General features: G+C 37.5%; 1 protein-coding gene across 1 annotated transcript in view; it reads right to left on the reverse strand.

Moving 5' to 3' along the window:
* Window positions 1-2,494: 2,494 nt before the first annotated feature.
* The window catches only part of LOC123762313 (uncharacterized), a 95,301-nt gene continuing 83,585 nt past the window's right edge, over window positions 2,495-14,210 (reverse strand). Inside the window, 7 exon segments of the mRNA XM_069325147.1 lie at window positions 2,495-3,757; window positions 4,574-4,652; window positions 5,968-6,084; window positions 6,612-6,766; window positions 7,576-7,806; window positions 8,286-8,534; window positions 11,902-12,111. Of these exon segments, the coding sequence (XP_069181248.1) occupies window positions 3,710-3,757; window positions 4,574-4,652; window positions 5,968-6,084; window positions 6,612-6,766; window positions 7,576-7,806; window positions 8,286-8,534; window positions 11,902-12,111 (1,089 nt within the window). The 3' untranslated portion in view covers window positions 2,495-3,709.

A 14,210-nucleotide genomic window follows, 5' to 3' on the forward strand; every position in this document is an offset into this window, starting at 1 on the left:
ATGAGAAAATCATTGGAGCAGGAAGGGAATCGATCCAGCGTCCTGGGTGCTCCCAGACGTACACTTTAACCCACTGAGATTCCCCCAGGGCCTAGGCCATCTTGGCGTCCCTACTACACTACGGGGGCACATGCATGACACCAGTAACGCTCCGGGGAGTTTGTGGAGGGACGAAAATTGCTTACTCGCTGCCAAGGTAATTGTATAACCTTCGCTAGAATGTAGCTTGCACCAATCGTTTAACTCCTGGATGCCTATGTAATACAAGGTAAACAGATCCACCAGGTAAAAGGAAACGAAGCTCACCCGTTTCTGTCCAACCACTGGAATAGGAGGTGACGATATAGACGTTTCACGAAGTTGGGCTTAAGTTCTATCGATATCTGGAGGGTTATTAAGGCCACAGTGTATATACCCTGAAGGAACAGACAAGAGGGTCAAGGACAGCCTCTTAAAGTGAGAAAAAGTAACACAAGAGGACAGAAGTTGACGCTGGAAACACAAATGAGTCGAAGAAATATAAGGTAATAAGAATTTAAATGTCAGAGCAATTAAATTGTAATGCAACAGGTACATGGCTAGTAGGCCGTGCATACAGAGCTGGATCTCACGCCCTAGTAGACATTGTAAGGGACGTACCTTTACGTTGGCCGAAAGAGGGTAAGAATATGCGAGCTTTAGTAGGGTTACCAATGAAACATAGTTTGTTAAATCATTTTCTATGAACTTCCCTACATATAAAATATATCATTTTAGGAGATTCTATTATTTCTTAATTTTACTTAGATGAATGTTTTTACTTTAACTTTATGTTTAGAATTGTATTTCATATCCAAAAATCCTTAATAAAGTTGAGTGTAGTCTTTACTGCCGTCCTCATCAAATCAGATCAAATCAAGTCAAATGTTTATGCAGGTAAAAGTACATACATACAAGATGAGTTGCAAACATAATGTTGAATTTATAGATAGCTAGTACATACTATGTCTAAAGTTACTAATACGCACAATGTTTCAAGATCATTATTTAAGCTCGGACATTTTTTTATATACAGTGCAATGAATATAATATGTATCAGGATATTAAAATACAAAAAAATTACTGTTATTTATTTCTACCATTATCACATCCATTATGTTGATAGTAGTCGCAATCGAAATAATAACGCAACATTCAGCAGCATTTCGAAATTCATTATTTGTTTTCTAAATCACAGATTTTGTACAAAAGATCACCAGATGAAATTTGCCCAGACTTCCTCAGTGGCCTCAGTAGAGTTCTAGGTTAAATAGTTCTTTTTGCCTTGTCGTGGCCTAGTGGGTTAAAGCACGCGTCTGGCATTGTCTATGACGCTAGTTCAAATCCCTGCATTGCTCCAACTGGTTTTTCTCATTGATATTCCACGCCATTGTGATTTCTTTGTGTTCTGAAGGGAACACTGGTGGAGACCTTCATTACCCACACCACCTCACCGGTGGGCTATTCGTTAAACCTGGTCGTGGCACCAGATGGGGCCTCAAGGCGGTTCTAGTGAACTCAATACAGTCCCAGGTTGAATAGCTTTTGTCCTGTCGTGGGTTAGGGCAGGCGTTTGGTATTACCCAGGAAACTGGTTCAAATTATATATATATATATATATAATATATATATAATATATATATATATTATATATATAATATATATAATATATATATATATATATATATATATATATATATATATACATATATATATATATATATATATATATATATATATATATATATATATATATATATATATAATTCATTATTAACTTTATCAAACCCAGGCAACACTTGTGCATATATCTACATTAATATCAGTTACCTATGTTATAATTTTGTGTCATTACTTTCAGATAAATTATAATTTCATTGAAGTCACGAAAACGTAAATTATAAGAAGAAAGTATTTAGCCAAAATAACTATCTAGCATTGTGGAAGGAGTGTGAGAATAGAATAGAAGCTAGGATAAGGGAACGGAGAAGAGGACCACGCCAATTGGACCACCAGGCCCAACAGACCTGCGAGTCGGTAAAGTGCAAAGACAGCACTTTACCGACCAGTCCAAGTGGATAGACAAAGAAGGCATAGTCGAAATAAAAATCTGGCAATTAACGAAAATCCATCATACGTAGTCTCTGAAGTCAAGCTGATTTGTAGAGCAATAATTTGCAACAAAGAAAAATGATTTTATGAAACAACATTAACCAGTGTAAACTCAACGGTTCTGATGAGAGTGTTGGGTGATACAATGGTATTACCAATGCAAATGAGGAAATTTACGTCTATATTAATCTTTTTAATCAATAGATAACCCATCCACATATGATATTGAAAGTGACGACAATTTGGCAGTTCTGGACCCGTATTCAACTCGTGACATTATAAAGGCCAGTACGAACAAAGAGAAGTCCTTTTCATTTCAGTTTCATACATGTGGGTTAGGGTTTTTGTGGCTTGTTCTCTGAAATTCGTGGTGATTGAGGGAAATAAAAACATATCTTAACATGAAAATCTGCTTTCTGGTAAACCTCAGTAACAACGAAGTTGTGTAACATAATATTATGCTCCATAACAAGTAGTTGTTAGGGGATTTATAACTCATGTTATTTGTATACCTAACAATAACGTGAAGCTGGAAATTTTAGGTCCTGTAAAATATGAGAGCCTCTATCGAACCCGCGTTGCAAGATGTTAAGACTTAATGGCTTAGTCTAATGGATACAAAAATTCTTGTTTGGTCAGAAGTCGAACATCATCACGATCAACGATCAAGGTTGACTTTAATCAGGAGTAGCACAGAGTCATCTGAGCACGGTTTTGGTTTAGTGCCATCCCTCAAGCTAATGTATACATTCACTATATACATTATACATTCACTCTACCACACTTAATTCACATAGACTACACTATGTCTTCTCAATGTAAAAATGGTTATCATACAACTTTTAAAACACGCAGTTGTGCTCATATAGTAAATATTATAAAAAATTAACTTTTTGACTTAGAATGATTAGAACAAGCTCCCTCAATTTCCAAAAAACCTAATATATACGAAAGATCATTTTAAAATAATATAGTTTTGTACAAGCATTTTACTTAATTAACTATTACTTAGAATTTACTCTTTAATTCTTCACAGATAAAGACAAAGGCCATACATTTACGCTGTCAAATATTTTAATTGAGACGAGCGATTTTTCTTATATGTAAATTATATCCTTTGGTTTTTATGATATATTTTAAGTTTTCTTCCTTTCACCAGCTCAACACACAGCTTTTAAGAGTCGTAAGAGCTTAGAACTATTATATAAAATCTGGTTTCAAGCAGGGTAGAGATTTTCCCAATCCTTTACTCCTTACTGTGACCAGAAAAACCTAGACAGCCAGAATGAAAACAGGAGACCGCTTTCTGCATGGACAAGAAGAGCCACACTTGACTCTTGTTCCTGCGATGACTAACGGAAGCCGTCCTCTCCTTCAAGACTCGTCCTTTCTACCTTGATGCTCCGCACCCTAACAACGGCAAATGGCTCTACCGTTGATGTCGGTTGGTAGTAAAGGCTAATGCGCTCCTGGCTGCATCATCCTCCCTTTTTCCTAGGGGCTTACACCTTTGGCAACAGCACCTCTTACCCTGCGTCCCAGGACCTCTTTCATTGACCACAGGGCCTTTTACCTTGCCTCACGAGGCCTCTTCCTCTGGTTCTCCCTTTTTAAGCTTACATATGATCTGCAACAAAAGGAATGGTCTAGTTGTTAATTTCTATCATCCAATAATATATTGATGTCACTGTAAGTTAATAGACATGAAGGACTTATATTCATACTTAGTTGTAGAATGCTATTATTAATATTATTATTAGTAGTAGTAGTTGTAGTAATAGTATTAATATTATTATTATTATTATTATTATTATTATTATTATAATTATTATTATTATTATTATTATTATTGTCAGCTAACTGATAGGTTTCTCTCTTTTCTAGCAATTTTCGTTTATATTCATTAAAACTTGAATATTTCAACCATTTATATTGCTTACAATAAATAAACACTTTTGATTGCAATGTATATTTGCAATGCTCTGTTATTTGCTTTCAAATTTGTTACACTGTTACAAAATATAGAAAAATATTGTTAAGTTTCAGGTGCAATTAGTTAGGTGGGTGGATTCGTGCGCTGTAAAGGGCTACAATATGAGTGTACACCCAAGCACTCTATAAGTAATAATTGTAATAGTACATTCATGCACTCGTTAAGTAATAAAGATATTAGTATAATCATGCACTAAGTAATTAATAAAGAAATTAGCCCAAACGTGCACTCAGTAATAAAGACTTTTGCTCACTCAAGCACTACGTAATGAAGGTTTTAATACGCTCGTGCACTCAATAAGTAATAAAGTTATTAGCACATGCATTCATTAAGAAAGATATCAGTACACTCCTGCATTCAGTAATATATATATACTAGTACATTCTTGCACTCATAATAAAGATTTTAATACACTCGTGCACTCTGAAAGCAACATAATCTTATACTCACAGACTTTAATCTGGTTATTTCCTTGTTGTCAGAGTTTTTACTGATGGTGTTTGTAATCTGTTTTATTCTTGAGGCGTACCTAAAATTATCATCAGTATTAATAACAGAAAATATCCTAGTGGACAAAAACATGTGTAGTGCATTAGATTTTTATGTAATTAGCAAAACATGAATATCAGCATAAAGCCATATTCACTACCGCGTATTCCATTTTCGTGGGAGGTATGGAGGCTTCACATCGGAGAAAACTGGTGAATGATGTAGAACTAGAAAGTTAAAGATATTAAATAACAAAGCTTAAAATGTGCTTCGTTCATTCATTATATTAATCGCACTTCAATACATAGCATCAACGATAAACAGGGACTATCAGACTCCATCAGCAACCCACCATTTAATGGCAATAAGCGTACAGTGATGCTGTATACTGCTCCACTCCAGTAGTCATCTACAGCAGCATCCCACTGCTTCAAAGATCAGGTATACCGTGTTTCTTATATACTGTATGTTCGATAAATACAGATAAATTCACAACATTCTTTTTATATACTGCCTTCACCTACCCCTGTATCGTGAGTTGTCCACACTCACTATGTCCCCTACCTTCTTGCCGACAATTTTTTTCCCCCTTCAAATCCTCAAATTGATCTAAATAAATTTTCTTCAATAGTCTACCATCATCTATTCGTTCAATATGCCAAAACCATCTCAGCAAGCTTGCTTTAATCAGTTTATTAACTTTTGACACAATTGCAGTTTATTAACTTTTGCCACATCTCTCCATGTTTTCTATGCTTCTTGTTCCATCTACTATTCAAACACCATGTATGCTTCTCAAGTTATCCATAACATATGTAAAGGAAAATAATGCGCCTGTACAATGGGACCGAACCTGGATGTTTGGTCTCCCCAGCCGTTCTCATTTCACTGTACAACTTTCACTAATGAGTATTGACCAGACCACACACTAGAAGGTGAAGGGACGACGACGTTTCGATCCGTCCTGGACCATTCTCAAGTCACTAATGAGTGTTTACACCTATACCAATCAATGATCTCACATCCGTACATAAGAATCTGTACCACCACTCTTACATGCAGACCTCACAGGCGGCATCGATTCCTATTTTGTTCATCTTAAACAGGGCTTTCATTGCACCAGTCCTGACTCTCATGACTCTCAACATGATTGCACACATTCCTCCATTAGCAATCACACATTCCAGGCAGGAGAAATATGCCCCATCAGTAGTGTCGACAGCGAGTGTGAGACATTACTTAAATGAGCTTTAAATAGACTAAATAAGATTTGCAATAGAAATATGTTTCATTAGTGATGAAAGCGTATGAGACATTACATGGAAGAGCTTTATACGAGACACAATGAGACTTACATGAGAGATATAAGTGTCTCATCGGCGTTGTAAGCGGCTGGAGAGACGTTAACGAAGACGAGAGTCTTGGCGTTACCTCCCAGACTATCCTGAAGTAACATGGTCAGTTTGCTATTCCTGTGAGGGAGGGAAAAAGACTCTTTAGGTATTTAAAATGCGCTCTCTCTCTCTCTCTCTCTCTCTCTCTCTCTCTCTCTCTCTCTCTCTCTCTCTCTCTCTCTCTCTCTCTCTCTCTCTCTCTCTCTCTCTCTCTCTCTCTCTCTCTCTCTCTCTCTCTCTCTCTCTCTCTCTCTCTCTCTCTCTCTCTCTCTCTCTCTCTCTCTCTCTCTCTTCTCTCTCTCTCTCTCTCTTCCACAGAATCAGAGATCAGAGAAAAATCAAATGAGACAGAAAGACAGGTAGACAGAGAATCGGGTAGAAAGAAATGAGAAAGTGGAAGATATAAGAGAAATATAAAAGAAAGAGAATTATATGAATGAGAAAAGGAGAAAGAAATTACAAAAGAGAAAGAGTTTCACCATAGTAACTATGGAAGAATTCGAACCCTCACACTTAGTACTCTCAAGTCCTCACCATGACGTGGTAAAAACAATGCAACCTGGTAGAAGAAATGCACAATTCAATGTGCCAGAGATATAGCTTACCTATAAGGGATAAAAGAGGACTCAGTAGAGAGAGCAGATATAACATCTCCCAATGCTGAGAGTGACTTGTTGATGGAGTTGGCCTCTTTGAGCTGGTCAGCCGAGGCCCCGCTCTTGCTGACCCTCTCACTGCCGGCCAGGTCAACCAGGGTCAACTGCAGAAGAACCGAGAGGTCAGTGCATGAGGTCAATACAAAGAAATAAAGTTCAATTATATTGTCAAATAATATTTTCAGGTTCTCTTTTTCATATTTCTGTTCTTTGTTTTCTTTGCTTGGGGGACTAAAACAAAAACGAGAAAAACTAAATATCAGCGACACTCAACACAAAGATGGTGGCACTGAATTCTCTATAGATGATTTATTTATTATTTTCTTATAGACGTTTATTGAGAGAAGTACTGCAAATCGGTATAAGTTTATATGACCAATATCTTTCCATTTGGAATGCAGAAAGGAAAATACATGCGGGAAAAACTTGACGAGAGTTACACATCACATGAATGTAACCTGGAATGGCTGGTCCTGGAAAAATATCTGTGGGTAGAAAGGGAGAGAGTTGGTCCTGGAAAGATATTTGGGATTTAACGGGTGAGTGCTGGTTCAGGAAAGATGACTGGGGGGTGGAACGAAGAAGAGTCCTGGAAAGATGCTTGGAGGAAGAACGGGGAAATGGTTTGTTCTGGAAATATATCTGGGGCTAAAACGAAACCTAAAGCTGTTAGAAAACCTGTCAGAATAATGCAGATTTAAGAGGAGGAAGAAAACAAATGGAAATACTAAATCTTACATGGACTAGGTGGCAACGAATTCGCAATATGAGAACATTGTTTCATTTAAAGCTGAAATAAGTTTTCACAAAAGACAATCAATAAGTGCATTCTTTCCTAATCTTCATTACAGAAAAAGACGACGGTTATGCAAAAAAAAAGTCAAAATTACTCCATTAAAAGAGGACACTGTACCTTTCCCATAAGAACATTTCCAGTTTGCTTCGAGGTAACATTAAGACAAATCACTATAAGCAGGTGAGACCGTGAGCTCTCAACGTTCATCTTGGTAGAGGCGGTGTGTCGATTGGTTAGACCTTCCTCAAACGCCTGACACAACTCTGAGGCAGATGACACGCTTCGTACTGTGGCACCCTGGACGTGGACGCTGCCTTTCTTGTCTCGCTTGATCTCTAGTCTCTCATTCTACGTAGAAATTAAAATTAGGTGAGAATGAGATGATATTACCATTAGTAATCAAATATATTTTTTAGTAAGGGTAGAGTTTTATGTGAACAAATAACTGGATTTGTGACCAGTTTTTGATATTTGACCTGACCGAACGAAACTTTCGTATTGTTTTGCTTCTGACCAAAGTTCAAAAATGGTATAAAGTTCTCACAAGCTTATATACGTGTTATTCTCACACGCTATATCAATACCATTCTCACAAGGCTTACTATCAGTAACAGTCTCATAAGCTTACCCTAGCAACAATCTCACAAATTCACCCCAGAAACAATCCCACCAGCTTCTACCAGTAAAAATCATACTAGGCTCATCCCAGTAACACTCACAAGCGTACTTCAGTAACAATCTCACTACTCACACCCAGTAACAATCACACATGGAACTCCAACAATCTCACCAACTCACCACATTAGCAGTCCCACCATGCAGCTTACCTCAGTAACAGTGATAGGCTTGAGCAGATCAATTAGCTTATCGTTGTACAACTCCATCATGTAGGTTGAGACGGTGACGTCGTACCTGGCTTTCCCTCCCTCCACAAGTTGAAAGAGTCGCCGGAATGCCCTGGGCGCTATACCCGGTTGGGTCTCAGTGCCCAACATGGTGAAGGTTTTGCCTGACCCCGTCTGTCCATAGGCCATGATGGTCACGTTGAACCCGTCTAGTGCCGACTGGATCAAAGCCTGAAGCACAAGTTTAAGTCACCAGAATTTATTCACAAATTCAACATTTGTCTAACGCCGAGATAGATACATGAAGTGGTGTATTCTCTTTTTCGGTGAATGAATACTACAGAGTTTTCTTGACCCCTAGAAAACTTTTAATTCAGGGTTAGAGTTTACTTTCTGGTTGGTCAGTAAGTTAGTATCATTGTCTTAATAAACCTCCCACGGTTGATAGACCTTAAGCCCAGCAGGTATGATTAGTTTTTGTTAGTTCTCCTTTCAACTGTCGTCTCATGATAATAACATTGTGATAAACATTGTGCCATTATCTGTCCAACCGTTCTAATGATAAACTATACTTTGGCTTTCTAATATACATAAATGTTTAAACTGTAAGCTAAATGTTACTCACTTGATGTCAAAAATATATGTTTGATTTACACTGTTGTTAACCTGCTTAGTCCAGGCATGTAATGATTTGTATAAGCTGTTAAGATTATAATTTCTGATTCCGATTCTTACAATAACTTGCACACTTTTGAGATATACACCGAAAGGCGTCAACATTAATCCTGAACTATGTTGATGACTAAATTAAACTTTTATATATATATATATATATATATATATATATATATATATATATATATATATATATATATATATATATATGACAATGTCAGACCACGGAGGAAAAATGAAACAGGAATTTCCTTAAGTACTTTCGTATATTAATACATCTTCAGAAGGAGTATTACCTTCTGAGTATTACTTGACTCCTTCTGAAGATGTATTAATATACGAAAGTACTTAAGGAAATTCCTGTTTCATTTTTCCTCCGTGGTCTGACATTGTCACATTTTTAATCACGTGTTTATTTTCGTGATATACAATATATATATATATATATATATATATATATATATATATATATATATATATATATATATATATATATATATATATATATATATATATATGAACCTAACAAGTAAAGGACCATGAAATAACGTATCAAGGAGCCACGCTGTGTGACATACGACCAGCACAGCAAAACGTACGTTACGCTGCAGTAACGATAAGAGATAAAACTGTCCTTTGTTTAGCCGAAGGAAACCCGGAGCATCTAAGGTCCAGCGATGCCGATAATAAACCACCCTCATACCTCCTCTAAGCAATATTTTCCATAGCCCAAGTTCGATGGATTCTGAATTCGATAAAAGTAGTATCTTATAGACACAGACTATTTCTCTTCTGAGACGACTAACCTTCTGAAGACATGATTTCCATGTTTCCTGACAACGAGCATTACTATTAATAATAATATTAATAATAATAATTATAATAATAATGAGAATATAATAATGAATATGTAATAGTAATGAGAATAATGCACATTAATGTAATTTCTGCGTGTTTCCAATAATAATAATAATAATAATAATAATAATAATAATAATAATAATAATAATAATAATAATAATAATAATTTATATATATACAAACCATACATTGGCTATATAACATTGTATACATAAAAGATGCAGCACTAAAAAAATGTATGTAATGGCCCTAATCACCCTCATAATTTTCAGGCTATATACACTGAGAAGTGTACCAAGCTTCTCAGTCTATATACACTGAGAGGTTTATATATTTTATATTACTTTGGATCCGGGATATGTCCAAAAGTAAAGTATACTTTGCTAATTGATCACTCGGCACTGTTGGTAGCATCAATAATTCTCCAGAGGTTGATGGGTATTAAGCCCAGGACCAAAGCAAGTACCCCGCACTGTGAAGAAGGTGTATTAAGCTGACCAAAGGAAGGAAGGTGTATTAAGGCTGACCAAAGGAAGGAAGGTGTATTAAGGCTGACCAAAGCATTAGAGGAAGTTCAGTATGGCGGCGCCTCCTTCCTGGAGTTGGTTGAAGAGCAAATCAAAACCCATAAGGCGGAAGAGAAGTAATGAACATAGACTTGCACAGTCACCATGCTATTTTTTTACGTTATATCTGTCTAATCTGACACTGTACTGTTCGATCGCTATGCTACGACAAAAAATTATATGATCCGATAATATCTCCCTGAATAAAATAAACTAAAGGCTTATTGGTGCTACGAGATATCTCCTATTTGCTAATAGAACTTCTGCAGTTTCCTATGTTCTTATACAGGCAGATATTATAAGGTTATATCGTCTCTTTTGTCGAGACCTAAAGATCCTTCAGGCTACACTTCACGCTCCTCGGACACTAATGGCCATTTCACATCCTGCTATCACCTCATCCGTCTCGTTTTAGTATTTAACTCAAGGAAAATTCAGTACCGTATCAGTTACAGCCCCGCTCCTGTGCCTGGTAAGTCCATTACGGGCTCACCATAGCTCGTGCTACTTGGAACATTTTGTTCCCAGTAGCTGAATCTTAAACATAAAAAAATCAGTACCGTAGTTGTCCTTATCCAAAAACATGAAGCCTTTAAAGTTACTCATTTCCATTATTAATTGGCTCGATAATGTGTATCTTTTAGGCGGGAAAGAACAACTGGGATCATTTGCTTTAATACTATGATTTATTTTTTTACAATAGATTTTTTAATGGCGTTTGCTCGGCAGCAGGACGACTTCCGTAACTAGCGACTCAGCACCATGAGACCTGAAATCACTGGAAGACGGAGCGGAAAATTTATCCATTAATGACCAGTATTTCTGGGAGACGAGCCATGCATCCTGCTGAAGCCAGAATATCCCCTATGGCGCTTTCTCAATCGGTACTCTATAACCTTACTATATGTAGCGTATACGAGGGGTCACTACGCGTATACGAGGGGTCACTACGCGTATACGAGGGGTCACTACGCGTATACGAGGGGTCACTACGCGTATAAGAGGGGTCACAATAGGGGGGTAGAAATAGCCTAAGCTACTCTATCCCTTTGAGATGTATTTCTTTCTTGTCTCAATAAACATACTTGAACTTGAACTTGAGGGGTCACTAAGCGTATACGATGGTCACTAAGATTATATTTATATATGGGTCACCAAGCATATATATAAGGAGTACCAAGCGTATACGGGATTCGTATAGTGCTTGTGACGGACACATGTTAGATAATATTCCATAATAGCTTCCCCTACATATTAGACCGTGCCATCCCCGACATATTAATCAATAGCGTTCCAGAAATATTAAACAATAGCTTCCCCTTCATTTTTATCAATTCCTACATAATATTAACGTCCTGCAGAAGCAATAAAAAATATCACACCAGTGTTCCAATAGTTATTCTATAGTTTTCTTTATTATCTTCTCTTGTTACCTGAAATGCAGTAAAAAAAAAAGTGAGAATACAAAATAACACAAGTTTAGACCCGTCACTCACATTAGTGTCTTGGAAGACGGTGTCCTGATTGTCATGGGGCTGGAAGACTCTGTCGAAGAGGAAGGTCTTGAGGCCTCGCTGGGTGTTGAGGGAGAGAGTGTACTCGTCGTCAGTAGTTGCTACCACTTGCCCATTGTCCTGCCCTCGTTCGGCCTCGCTCACAGGCCGCACCCGGCAGAACACCCGGATCTTGCCCTTCATCTCCTCCACCTGTTTTTTTAACAGAGAGTATTACGCATAGGTAAATACGCACGTTCGGAAACATAAACACGTACGCTGCCATGTACAACTATTGATCGCAACCGTGACCTGTTCTGTCGGAGGACACACCGTGGTCCTTCCGTAAGTTCTTATGTATGTATGAGTGCATGTATGAATGTTGCTAAGGTAATAAAATCAAGTAACAAAAATTAAAGCATTTATAGTAACCTACATCATCAGAGAGAGGCGATAAATATATAATACATATGTATGTATATAAATATATGTAACCAGCGGGATAAGCAGAACAGACCAAGAACTGTCCTTCTTAAGTCGAGAGCAGTGAACTGAAGTGTTCCGTGAATGACTACACGGGCTGCTTGCTAGTGGTCGGGTCCCCTAGCAAGCCCCGTGAAGGCTACCGCTCAGCGGGACATTCCCTTGTTTCTGCTCCGAGTGTCGCCTTGCTTCCCAGCTCACCAGAGCACGGACTGCTAGTGGTGGCGGGGCCCCTAGCAGACTCCGAGAAGCTATGTTTGTTGTAGTGGGTCCCTAGAAAGCTATGTGATGCAATGTTTGTTTTGGTGGTTCCCTAGAAGGCTTCGTGAAGCACTGTTTGTTTGTGGTAGGTCTCTAGTAGGATACGTTAAACAATGTTTGTTGTGGTGGGTCCCTAGAAGGCTACGTGATCTATGTTACAGGAAATGAGGTCCCGTTCATATTCCATGAAGGCAAATCATTCATCGGGGCCTTCTCTCGTTCCTACCCTCTGAGCATCGCCTCACTTTCCGGCTCACTAGAGATTGCGGTCATGTGTGGAGTCCGATGGTACCACGAAATATTAAGTGATAGAGATGTCTTTGCAAAGGATCGCAAGAGTAAGGGACAAACATAGGAACCTCTATCACCTGATGAAGTAATTTTAGTGTTCTGCGCTGACTCGTGCGACACTATCTTTTATTTATTTATTTATTTATTTATTTATTTATTTATATATACACGAGTTCTTGCATTCTTGTACAGCCACTAGTACGCATAGCGTTATAGGCAAGTTCTTAATCCTATGTTCCCCGGAATACGACCCCTCCAAATCATTTAACAACAAGGTATCTATTTTACTGTTTGGTAAACAGAGGCTACAGTTAAGAACTGACGCCCAGTAAATCCTCCCAGGCCAGGATACGAACCCAGGACTCATTAGCGAAACGCCAGACGAGTGTCTTACCACTACAGCACGGGGACATAGCTATACAAATAAATATGAATTTATTCACTATTCGTTCAGCTATTCATTCAGACTTTGTATTACTTCCCCCATCTGACACAAGGAACGTCACAGGATACGTATAGTTATAGTTCTTCAACTCTGCTTTTAATCATGAGTGTTTTGGTTCTGTGGCTTCAGAACAAACTTTCTCAAAAGTACTTCACTTACTTCTAATGTTCGAAACACAATTGGAAATGCCGAGAAACTCAGCTACTTTAATTTAATAAAAAAAATCAGCCAACTTGTTGATATTTCTGAAAAGGAGACCTAGTAAGACTTGACCGTATAACCTTAACTGTTGACGGATCACAGTCAACGTAAAGAGGCCTCAGGGACAACCCCCGACAATATGTTATGTGAATGATTGACAACAGTTAACACTGCTGATCTCATACCATGTTTAGGAATGAGCTTTCTCGATTAAAGTTGATATTGATTTGTAACCATCTGAATATGTACAATAAATTTCATGTGATGGCTTCTAGAAATCTAGTTTCACAACATTAGTTCAAATGAGTCTTAAAATCTTTATGCAAACAGCAATAGGTCAAAGAACTAAAAAACATATATCCAAAAGAGCAATTATTCACAGAACTTCATGAACTTTCCTCAAAAGTTTGTCGCGGAACTTCATAAGGTTTCTCCCAGAGTTTGTCACAAAACTTCTTCACTTACTTTAATAGTTAAATTGTTACAGAGCTCCATATACTAACTCTTAATGTTCGTCGCAGAACTTCATAAACTTATTCCTTAAACTTACCACAGAACTTCATAAACTTACTTCACAAATTTGTCGCAGAAATTCATAAAGCTAGTAAAAAAAAAGACACTGATACAGAAG

The sequence above is a fragment of the Procambarus clarkii genome, chromosome 2 (genome assembly GCF_040958095.1).
Source record: "Procambarus clarkii isolate CNS0578487 chromosome 2, FALCON_Pclarkii_2.0, whole genome shotgun sequence".
Taxonomy (NCBI): domain Eukaryota; kingdom Metazoa; phylum Arthropoda; class Malacostraca; order Decapoda; family Cambaridae; genus Procambarus; species Procambarus clarkii.